This window comes from Lethenteron reissneri, unplaced genomic scaffold (genome assembly GCF_015708825.2).
Source record: "Lethenteron reissneri isolate LAM-NWPU_2019-01 unplaced genomic scaffold, ASM1570882v1 scaffold_1400, whole genome shotgun sequence".
Classification (NCBI taxonomy): domain Eukaryota; kingdom Metazoa; phylum Chordata; class Hyperoartia; order Petromyzontiformes; family Petromyzontidae; genus Lethenteron; species Lethenteron reissneri.
Genome location: NW_026891114.1, coordinates 21,763 through 34,136, shown reverse-complemented (window position 1 = coordinate 34,136; position 12,374 = coordinate 21,763). Strand labels below are relative to the sequence as shown.

At 48.2% G+C, this 12,374-nt stretch overlaps 1 protein-coding gene across 1 annotated transcript; it reads right to left on the bottom strand.

The window, feature by feature from the left end:
• Window positions 1-525: 525 nt before the first annotated feature.
• Window positions 526-10,103, bottom strand: LOC133362198 (neuronal cell adhesion molecule-like). The gene is made up of 5 exons (XM_061581139.1): window positions 10,069-10,103; window positions 7,992-8,218; window positions 5,327-5,449; window positions 995-1,159; window positions 526-633 (listed from the first exon to the last, which is right to left on the bottom strand). The coding sequence occupies exons 1-5, from the start codon at window positions 10,101-10,103 to the stop codon at window positions 602-604; spliced, it is 582 nt and encodes a 193-aa protein (XP_061437123.1). The 3' UTR covers window positions 526-601.
• Window positions 10,104-12,374: the final 2,271 nt, after the last annotated feature.

The window sequence follows — 12,374 nt, the reverse complement described above, 5'->3', positions numbered from 1 at the left end:
AACCACACACACACATGCACGCACACACACGCACACACACACGCGCACACACACATACACACACACATACACACACACACACATACACACACACATATACACACACACATACACACACACACATACAACAACAACAACCGCCATTCGCCACTAAGTCACCACGACGCTTGTGCCAGGCCATGTGCACCTTGAGGCCACATACACACACACACATACACACACATACATACACACAGACACATCAACAACAACAACCGCCATTCGCCACTAAGTGGCGGTGACGTCACCACGACGCTTGTGCCAGGCCAAGTGCACCTTCAGGCCACGTGAAGTGTCGAACGCCCGCTGGCAGGAGGTCACGGGGCAGACCCAGGTGCCACGGGTCGACTGACCGAGATGACCGAGATGACTGGCTGATGCACCACCTGTGCCCCCTACTGTACCAACTTGCTGTGCTTTAGCCACCCGGCGCTCTGCTCGTTGTTGTGAGCGTCGCTCCTCCGCCCTCCGTTGTTGTTGTAGGGCGACTGCCTCCAACTGCTCAGTAGCGTCCTTCACGAGCCTCCTCCACTGAGGCCGATCTTGACACCGCTGGTACCAGTCATCGGCAAGTCCACTCAGCTCCACGTCCTCCTGTACCACATCACTCCATCTCTTCTCTAGCCCGTGCCGCGCCCGTTTAGCCCCCTCGATCCGGCCGAACAAAAGCTGTTTAGGCATGCGGTGGCTGGGCATGCGGGCTACATGACCCAGCCAACGCAGCCTCGCCTGCCGGAGGAGCTCACCGATGGGACTTTGCCCAGATCTTTCAAGGATTTGTGAGCTCCTCACATACACACACACACACACATACACACACACACCACACACACATACACACACACATACACACATACACACACACACACACCACACACACACATACACACACACATACACACACACATACACACACACACACACCGCCGGCAATCGCCGCCGTGCCGCCACTCACTGGGTTGGACCGTCAGTGTGAGCGGCTGCTTCTGGATGGTCCCCGCGTGCGGGAAGTGAGCGTAGCACACGTAGTCGTCCCCGTCACTCAGCAGCACGTTGGCGAAGAACAAGTCCCCGTCCAGGCCCTGGGATACTCGCCCATTCAGCTGCACTCTCTCAATGGCTGCAGCGGCAGCGGCACCCCGGGGGTAAGGGGGACAAGGGGACAGGGGGGGATCAAGAGGATCAGAATCTTTATTTAGGACTGTGGAAGGAGGAATTCGATGCAGCTCTTTATCAAAGATGTAAACCACTAAATCGCTTCATCATCTTCTTGGTTCTTTCGGTAAAGTCGTCACGTAGAAGGGAAGTAATAAAATAATAAAAATAAAACAATAAAATAATTCTCACGACGTTTCGGCCACAACGCAAGCAGCCGTCCTCAGGTGAAAACCAGGTCTGTCGAGGCGACAGCGTCTGAATGAAACAGCACACGAGCTTGGAGCATGTATTTAAGCTGGGTTGGGAGGGGGGAAAGGGCGCCTTGACAAAAGAATATGCATATCAAGAGGCGTTTAGCATATTTATGGGAAATGCAGGTATGTGATTAGTACTACTCATGCCCGTGCATTATGCAGGATTAGCAGCATCAAAGGGATGGGATAATGGGAAATGCAGGTATGTGATTAGTACTACTTATGCCTTCATCATCATCCGCCATGCAAATCATGGAAGCAGCGGCAGATGTGGAGGATGCCTGCAAAAGTGGTGAAAATGTGTTCATCCAGAAGAGACACCGTACAACGGATAACGCCACACTGCTTCCGGTCCACAAATAGGACGGAGACATCACGGCAATGATGCACTCTGCTTCGCTTGCCTGGCTTGCCCACCTCATTGTGAAATTGTAGTCATTGAGTCTGCATCTACATCAGCAGTTGTACAAAAGAGGACCTCCTGCGTACCAGGCGAGGTAGTCAACATCTCCTAGCCACCGTGATGATGATGAGAGAGACACGCAAACTCCAAATATACAGCAGCAGGCGTCAGGGTCGGGATGGAACCCACGACCTCCTGTAGACCAGGCGAGGTAGTTAACATCTCCTAGCCACCGTGATGATGATGAGAGAGAGAGACACGCAAACTCCAAATATACAGCAGCAGGCGTCAGGGTCGGGATGGAACCCACGACCTCCTGTATACCAAGCGAGGTAGTCAACATCTCCTAGCCACCATGATGATGATGAGAGAGAGAGACACGCAAACTCAAAATATACAGCAGCAGGCGCTAGGGGTTACCAAAAAGATTTCCAATATATTAAACAAACACAAGATCCAGGTTCGTTTAAACACAGTACACAAAATCCGTGATTTAATCCCATCTGTAAATGATTCCTGCCATGCAGTACCCTGGTGTCTACAAACCGAGTTGTGGTTGTGGCAGCAGTAACATTTGGGAAACGAAACGGCATGTCTCGGACCACGTTCGTGAACACAAGGCGGATCTGAAACACGGTAGGACAAATACATCTGCCATTGCTGATCATTGTTTTAACGCTGTGGGCTCACGCAAAATTGATTTTTCCAAGACGGAGGTACTCTGCAAACCTACCGGCTACGTTCAGAGATTTGTTCATGAAGCCATCCAGATGTATCAACACAGACACAACTTCAGCCGAGAATATGGGTACAAACTGAGCAATCATTGGAAGGACGTTATTAACCAGGTAAAGTCTTAACTGACTGTGATGTTTCCATCCTACCTGCCTATGTCAGCTGTTATTACCGACTCTGTGTCTCTCTCTCTCTATGCCTCTCTCTTAGACCTCTCACATGTCCTTTGGATTGCACTCTCAGTTTCACATGCCCTTTGGAGTACACTCTCATGGTGCTAATCTCTCAACACTGCTGTTGTGCGCATATGAGGGCATGATACTCTTATGCGGCGACGGAAGCTCATTCATGCTAATCTCTCTCTCTCTCTAATCTCCCCCATTAAATTTCGATTTAAAGCTTTCGTGACTGCAGGGATTCATCTTCTTGGTTCTTTCGGTAAAGTCACGTAGAAGGGAAGTAATAAAATAATAAAAATAAAACATAATAAAACAATTCTCACGACGTTTCGGCCACAACGCAAGCAGCCGTCCTCAGGTGAAAACCAGGTCCGTCGAGGCGACAGAGTCTGAATGAAACAGCACACGGGCTTAGAGCATATATATAAGCTGGGCGCATTGACAAAGGAATTTGCATATCAACAGGAATTTAGCATATTTATGGGAAATGCAGGAATGTAATTAGTACTGCATATGCATGTGCATTATGCAGGATTAACAGCATCAAAGGGAGCTGCAGTTACTGCTGCTGCAGCAGTTGCTGCTGCTGCTGCAGTTTCTGCTGCTGCTGCAGTTACTGCTGCTGCTGCAGTTGCTGCTGCTGCTGCACTTGCTGCTGCTGCTGCACTTGCTGCTGCTGCTGCACTTGCTGCTGCTGCTGCAGTTGCTGCCTTATCCATTTTAATATAACACTATGTATTATTCTACCCACCCTAATGTGTATCATACTGCTATATGTTTACTGTACAATTACGACACCATACATTACTCTGCACACTGCACCATGCCAGTGAGTGGAACGCGGTCTGAAAGTCACCGTTAACGTGAACACAATCAGTTAAGATCCGAAATGGTTTATTACGTCCTTCCAATGATTGGATGGTGTCGTAATTGTACAGTAAACATATAGCAGTATGATACACATTAGGGTGGGTAGAATAATACATAGTGTTATATTAAAATGGATAAGGCAGCAACTGCAGCAGCAGCAGCAAGTGCAGCAGCAGCAGCAAGTGCAGCAGCAGCAGCAAGTGCAGCAGCAGCAGCAACTGCAGCAGCAGCAGTAACTTCAGCAGCAGCAGAAACTGCAGCAGCAGCAGCAACTGCTGCAGCAGCAGTAACTGCAGCTCCCTTTGATGCTGTTAATCCTGCATAATGCACATGCATATGCAGTACTAATTACATTCCTGCATTTCCCATAAATATGCTAAATTCCTGTTGATATGCAAATTCCTTTGTCAATGCGCCCAGCTTATATATATGCTCTAAGCCCGTGTGCTGTTTCATTCAGACTCTGTCGCCTCGACGGACCTGGTTTTCACCTGAGGACGGCTGCTTGCGTTGTGGCCGAAACGTCGTGAGAATTGTTTTATTATGTTTTATTTTTATTATTTTATTACTTCCCTTCTACGTGACTTTACCGAAAGAACCAAGAAGATGACTCCCCCATTAACACAACTGACGTGCTTGCGTCCGGGGGTGGAATTCCTTTCCAGCTCAGACCCCGCTTGCTTGCCCATCGCCACATATATAACCTCTTGTTGTAACAGCTCTCTCGCTGGTTCAGCAGTTCCACTGCCGGGTTATATTTTTTTCCGCCTGAGGATGACCGCTTGTGTTGCGATCGAAACGTCGTGATTCATTTTATTTTATACCCACGTGACTTTACCGCAAGAACAAAAGAGTAAAAAGATATATCAGCAGGCGTCGTCTGGGTCGGGATCGAACCCACAACTTCCTGTGCATCAGGCGAGGTAGTCAACATCTCACAGCCACCGTGATGATGATGAGAGAGAGACACGCAAACTACAAATATACAGCAGCAGGCGTCGTCTGGGTCGGGATCGAACCCACAACTTCCTGTGTATCAGGCGAGGTAGTCAACATCTCACAGCCACCGTGATGATGATGAGAGAGAGACACGCAAACTACAAATATACAGCAGCAGGCGTCGTCTGGGTCGGGATCGAACCCACAACTTCCTGTGCATCAGGCGAGGTAGTCAACATCTCACAGCCACCGTGATGATGATGAGAGAGAGACACGCAAACTACAAATATACAGCAGCAGGCGTCGTCTGGGTCGGGATCGAACCCACAACTTCCTGTGTATCAGGCGAGGTAGTCAACATCTCACAGCCACCGTGATGATGATGAGAGAGAGACACGCAAACTACAAATATACAGCAGCAGGCGTCGTCTGGGTCGGGATCGAACCCACAACTTCCTGTGTATCAGGCGAGGTAGTCAACATCTCACAGCCACCGTGATGATGATGAGAGAGAGACACGCAAACTACAAATATACAGCAGCAGGCGTCGTCTGGGTCGGGATCGAACCCACAACTTCCTGTGTATCAGGCGAGGTAGTCAACATCTCACAGCCACCGTGATGATGATGAGAGAGAGACACGCAAACTACAAATATACAGCAGCAGGCGTCGTCTGGGTCGGGATCGAACCCACAACTTCCTTGCATCAGGCGAGGTAGTCAACATCTCACAGCCACCGTGGTACTCACAGCCGTCCATCCAGAAGACGATGGGAGGAGGAAAGCCTTGGGGAGGGCGGCAGCGCAGCACGGCCGGCAGGCCCTCGGTGGCCATGACGGGTTCCAGCTGTTCACGGGGCCACAGGGGAGCACCTGCAGGACACAGACAAAACCACCCATGTAGCCTTAGACCTCGATTGGAAGTTTCCGTGACTGCAGGGATCCATACTCTTTGGTTCTTTCGGTAGAGTCACGTCGGTATATAATTAATAAAATCACGACGTTTCGGGCGCAACACACAAGCGTCCGTCACCAGGTGGGACAACCACAGCAAGAAACAATTGCTGAAGTGGGCAAAAGGGTTGCCGTGACAAGAGGCTATATAGGTGTTGAGTAGTTCCGACGGACGTACTCGGAGACGGAGGTAAGTTAGGGGCTTCCGCCAGGGTTTATTAAAGCTGTTACAATACACACGCAGCAGGGTGCACAACTCCCAGGGTTTATTAAAGCTTATCTATATTACACAGCAGGGTGCACAACTCCCAGGGGCTAGGGGGGTCCTACTCTAAGTGCGGGTCCCTGCCGGCGAGCTCCGGTCTCTCTCTCTCGTGTCGGATCAGGGACTCTGCCGACTCCACCGACTGGAGAGAGAAGCACCTCTACGGCTACCACCGGCTTCTCCCCAGACTCACCACTCGATCCCTCTGTCTACCCCTGGTCCCCTCTTCACCCTGCTTACTCGACCCGTTCCCACAGTGACCCCGCTCACGTCACGGGGTATCTCTTAAGTACCCCGGGAGACGTGACGTCATCGCACTGAACGGCACACCTGACGTCACGTCCCCATTTTACTCCTCTACATAGGTAAGAGACGGGGGAGGAGCCAAGGAGGAGAGACAGGGAGGGGTGGGGGGTAGGGGGAGTGGAGTGCCGCTAGAGGGATTAAGAAACGAGCAAGGAAATGCCGGGGGGGGGGGGGGGGGGAAGTGGGCGGGGCTGGGAGTGGGAAGCTGAAGAAACTGGAGATGCGGATATGAAGGCAACACCATGAAGCAGTGAAGGTTTGACCTGGTTAATAACATCCTTCCAATGATTGCTCAATTTGTATCCATCTTCCGGTTGAAGTTATGTCTATGTTTAGATATCTGCATGGCTTCATGAACAAACCTTTGATCGTAGCCCGAAGGTTTTCAGAGTACCTTGGTCTCGGAAAAAAACAATATCATGAGAGCCCACAGCGTTATAGCAATGGTCAGCCACGGCGGAGGAATTAGTTCTGCCGTGTTTCAGATCTGCCTTGTGCTCGCGAACACGGTCCGACACATGCCGTTTCATTTCCCAATGCAACAGCCACCACAGGTGCAACTTAGTTTGCAGACTCCAGGATAATGCATGTCAGGAATGACATCCTTCACCGATGGGATTAGATCACGGATGTTGTGTACTGTACTGAATCGGACCTGGATCTTGTGTTTGTTTAAGATCTTGGAAATATTTTTGGTAACGCCTGCTATGTATGGTAACGTGATGGTTTTGATCGGCATCTCAAGGGGTTGTTTCTCCATGGTTGGAGAAACAGCTTTGCGAATAATGCGGTCCGAGTACCCATTCATCTTGAGGGCCTGGTGTACGTGTTCCAGCAACCCTTTTGCCCACTTCACCAATTGTTTCTTGCTGTGGTTGTCCCACCTGGTGACGGTCGCTTGTGTTGCGCCCGAAACGTCGTGATTTATTTTATTTTATACCTACCTGAATTTACCGAAAGACCAGGGGCGGTTTCTTCATTAGGGTGATTGGGCGACGCACCACCAATGTCTTTCAACCACAGAGTCACGCTAGCCGTTATTGTGCCTCTGGATATAGTCCAATCAGCGTCATGTCACATTCTGTGGAGTACCGCCTCTTTTTTGGCGATTTCACTCTGGCTGAGAATCGCCCAGAGTGTTCCCATAGACTTACATTCAAAGATGTTTTTTTTCGACCGGGGGGTGCTCCAATGCATTCTCTACGGCTTCCGGGAGGGCTCGCCCTAACGTGCTTACGTCATCATACGTAAGCACGTGTCAGTCAACAATATTATTTGTCGCCACCTAGTGGAATCTTTAATAAAAGAAACTGAGTGGATTGTAATAATAGTGAGCATAGAAACAAACAAGATGTATTGTAAGAGTCACTTTATTTTTCATTAATATTAAAGAAGTGAAGTTGCCTTTACATGCTGACGCTGTTAATTTATCCATTGCATGGGTGGACCTTATCCTTATCAATCATCCAGACATTTGCCCCCCCTGAGAGATTTTGCAGGAGCCGCCACTGCGAAAGACCGTTGGGGTAAGTGCTGTCAGTGAGTAGCAGCACCTGTGAAGACAAAGATCCCCCCTTGCGTAGCCACCCCCTCCACTGCGTCGCCGGGTGATCAGCACCACGCCCGGCCGCCTCTGTCTCCCCGGTGGCAAAGTTTACCGCACATCGCACCGGGGACTCGCTTGAGGCCGATTCAACCTTGGGGAGCCCCAGGGCCGGTTCAGTAACAGCAGTTGATTGCTGTACAATTACTACAGCCGGCAGAACGACCGCGCACTGTGTGTGTGGCGCAGCGCTTAGCGTTCTGTGTGTGTGTGAGTGGTGGCACAGTGGTTAGCGTTCTGTGTGGTAGTCCACGGTCCAAGAGTGGCGTCCCCCCCCACCCACTCACGCGCCAGCCGCACGGTGATGTTTGGGGTGAGCGTTGTGCCGTCCTGGTTCTCCGCTGAGCAGCGGTAGACGCCCACGTAGGCCTCTGCGGCTTCGCTGTCGGACTCCGCGGACGCCGCCACCACCGCCGCCATGTCCACGGTGAAGGTGCCCGAGCCATCTCCACGCCGCTTCACGTTAGGGTCGCCGTTCGGGTCAAAGCGCCGGCCGTCCTTACTCCACCGAAACCTCAAGCACAAACGGGAGGGGGGGAGAGAGGGAGGGATGTGAGAGATGGAAGGAGGAGAGGGAGGGAGGGGTGGGGAGGAGAGGAGAGGGTGTTGTATATACAGTGAGGGAAACAAGTATTTGATCCCCTGCTGATTTTGTACGTTTGCCCACTGACAAAGAAATGATCAGTCTATAATTGTAACGGTAGGTTTATTTGAACAGTGAGAGACAGAATAACAACAACAAAAATCCAGAAAAACGCATGTCAAAAATGTTATAAATTGATGTGCATTTTAATGAGGGAAATAAGATTTTTTTTATTGTTTTTTTTCGTTTCTCTTAATACAACGGTTAAAAGTTCAAAACTTAGCGACGTAGATTAAGTCGACATCATAGTCTGCCAACACACTCACCCAGATTAAAAACTACACTGCAGTCACATTGGTGGCCTTGATTGATTAATTACCTCACATTGTTTCTTGTTGTATCTTGCTATCTACGTGACTTTACCAAAAACCAAGGAATATGAATTCTAGCAGTCAAGAAAGCTGAAGTGAAATTTTAGTTAGATCTCTCGCCTCAGGACATCAAAATATAACTCGAGTAAAACAGCACAAATCCCTGGATGCTAAATCACAAATCTTGGATAAACACAAACCAAATAATAATTATGAATCTTAACTTTGGAGCTTTCGTGTGTTGACCGACTCTCTGTGTCGTTTTACATAACATTTCGATACTTTGCTAGGTTATTTAATTTTAGTGTGTCTCTTTCTCCCCCTAAGCCTGCTCACTCCTTTTGTTGCACTCATTGACATGTAAAATTTTTCCCTACCCCCTCCCCCTCGCTGCCTCCGCCCCCCTCTGTCTATTTAAGGCCACCCCACAGAGACGATCACCCCTCTCTGTACCTGTGTTGCCCGCTCTGTGTATCTTGGTGATATCTGTCTGCTTATATGTCTGTCTATAATTTTTTCTGGTTAGATTTTATGTCGCTATTTCATTATACCTGATGATGATTGCTTGTGTTGCAATCGAAACGTCGTATGCTATTATTTAATTTATTTATTTTTCTTTATACGTCACTTTACCGAAAGAACCAAAGAATAATAATTATGAAGTATTCGACCAAGAGTCAACCACAAGGATAAACAAGGCGGAACAGGTCCATCACCCATAACCAAGATAAAATGTATCCCACAGAGAGAAAGAGAGAGAGCCTCTGTGAACACTGCTGCAGACATACCTTGAGTCACTTACAGAATCAGAACTACACAAGCGGTACGGTATCAAGCCATGAGAGGTCAAATCATCTTCTTGGTTCTTTCGGTAAAGTCACGTAGAAGGGAAATAATAAAATAATAATAAAACATAATCAAATAATAAACATAAAACATAATAAAATAATACAAATAAAACATAATAAAATAATACAAATAAAACATAATAAAATTATAAATATAAAACATAATAAAATAATACAAATAAAACATAATAAAATAATAAAAATAAAACATAGTAACATTTCGATTTGAAGCTTTCGTGACTGCAAGGATTCCTACTCTTAGTTTTTTCGGTAAAGTTACCATGTAGGTAAAAAATGAAATAAAAATTTAAAAAAATAAAAGAATAAAAATCACGACGTTTCGGAGGCTGTATACAGCAAATCTGGCTGTGACGGTCCCACCTGATGACGGAGACTTGTGTTGCCTCCGAAAGTCGTGATTCTTATTCCTTTATTTTTATTAATTTTTATTTCATTTTTTATCTACGTGACTTTACCGAAAAAACTAAGAGTATTTTATTATTTTATACAAATTTCAAAACCCGACATATACAACAACAAGGGATGTGGGGAGGTAGCGTACTTGGGCGTTGGGTTGCCATGAGCCTCACACTCCATGACGATCTCGCCCTGCGGGTCCACTACGTAATCCTCCGGCGAATACCGGGTGATGAACGGAGGGCGAGTACCTGCAGGAGATTGATGGGTTAACAAAACTGTGGCTGCAGCAGTGGCAATAGCAGATTCACACCAACACAGCCAATTCGCGCGGCTTTACGATTTTCAATCAACATGCTAATCTCTCATTAACATGCCAATTTGCACCTGGCAGCCCTTTGATTGGTGGAATACCAACCGCTATCGGGTTTGCTGCCCACCACTTGCATTGCCATTGGCTGCTGACATTTGGGCGACGCCCATTTGAAACCCTTACAAACAGTTTGCCTTGGAAGCTAACCCTCCTTATCCTGAAGACGACCGCTTGTGTTGCGATAGAAACGTCGTAAAATTTCGATTTCAAGCTTTCGTGACTGCAGGGATTCATCTTCTTGGTTCTTTCGGTAAAGTCACGTAGAATGGAAGTAATAAAATAATACAAATAAAACATAATGAAATAATTCTCACGACGTTTCGGCCACAACGCAAGCAGCCGTCCTCAGGTGAAGAACAGGTCTGTCGAGAAGACATTCAGACGCTGTCTCCCCGACAGACCTGTTCTTCACCTGAGGACGGCTGCTTGCGTTGTGGCCGAAACGTCGTGAGAATTATTTTATTATGTTTTATTTTTATTATTTTATTGGTTTGCTTCTACGTGACGACTTTACCGAAAGAACCAAGAAGATGAATCCCTGCAGTCACGAAAGAAGCTTTAAATCGAAATTTGATTATTTTTTTTTTATTTCCATTCTACGTGACTTTACCAAAAGAACCAAGAAGATGAAACGTCGTAGTTTAAGTTTTTTGCTATTTTCTTTGAACCTATCTACGCGACTTTACCGAAAACCCCAAAGAATATGAATTCCTGCAGTCACGAAAGCTTCAAGTCAAGATTTAGTTGATAGTCTTTAGTGGACGATTTGGTGGGTGTAGCGTTGAGAGGGGGCATCGTCTCAAGGGGGGTAGCGGTGCAGTTTGCTACTCACGGTCACGGGGCAGGGCGTCGAGGTGGTCACCCAGCACAGCCAACAACAACGACGCCAGAAGAAGGGCGGTGATGAGGAAGGCCTCCATCAGCGGGGGGGGGGGGGGGGGGACAGATGGTCAGACTGGGGGCTTCCTTCACTTGGCTAGGAGGAGGGCGTAGAAGGGAGGGAGCAGAGTAGGAGGGGGAGCAGGAGGAATTAGAAGCATTTAAACTGCAAGAGGATGAATCCGAAGCGCTATAAAGCTCTTTTTCACACATGTCCAGCTGGGACACTGGGTCAGAACATGACAACAAACACAATACAAAAACACGGTGTGAGTGCAGAGTACAGTAAGAGTAAACAAATCACTTTACAAATATTTACATATATATTAAAGGCAAAGTTGTGAATATTATGTGTCTGTTCAAAATGTTTAGCGTATTTCCCGACATGCAACGAACTGGAAATTTGCCATGTGGGTACTTTACTTTCCAGACTGTACACCATGCACACATTATTAAAAATACACTTTTGGGGGGGGGGGGGGGAGCTCAATAATGCAGAGATTTTTTTGCACAGCAAGTGAACTGTGACGTCACATCTGTCACGTGACCCACGCGTGTGCAGTGTAGTGGTCAGCGCTACGCCGCGCTACGAACCCGGCGACCCGAGTTCGATTCCCGCTCACGGCCACCAGCGATGACGATTATTTGAACCGGTCCTGGGCCTCCCCTAGGTCGACTCAGCCTCAAACGAGTAACTGGTGCGGTGTGTGAACATCGCCACTGGGGAGACAAAGGCGGCCGGGCGTGGTGAATCCAAGTCCCGGGCAAAGCCGGGGGAAGTCCAGCTAGTATACTAATAAATCTAGCCAATGTTTGATGTTGCAGTATAGACAAAACACGGCACTCTAAACGCATTCTTCTAAATGCTGAGGGAAAAACCGGAGGACCCGGAGTAAATTCCATGTGACCACGGGGAGTGAGGCACGTCAACTCCAGATATACAGCAGGTAGTGTCAGTCGGTATCAAACCCACCACCTCCAGTACACCAGGTGACAACCGTGCCAGGTTACACATTCCTGCTGCGGAGGGAGCTGGTAGGAACGTTGGGTTGCTCGCTCAATGGCCTGCAGGGTCAATGGCCAGGGCAATGTGGTGTATTCCGCAAATGTGCCCGACTGTGAGGGCGGGCACAAGCCGGCGTGAGTAGGTTAAACGTTGAGTTTTATAAGGGCACCACGGGGTGACCAGCCCGTCCCCA

Coding starts and splice junctions, on each gene's coding strand:
- LOC133362198 (XM_061581139.1), bottom strand. CDS start 10,103: ATGGAGTGTGAGGCTCATGGCAACCCAACGCCCAA. Junction 8,219..10,068: donor CATGGCAACCCAACGCCCAA/GTACGCTACCTC, acceptor TTTGTGCTTGAG/GTTTCGGTGGAGTAAGGACG. Junction 5,450..7,991: donor CATCACCGTGCGGCTGGCGC/GTGAGTGGGTGG, acceptor TGTGTCCTGCAG/GTGCTCCCCTGTGGCCCCGT.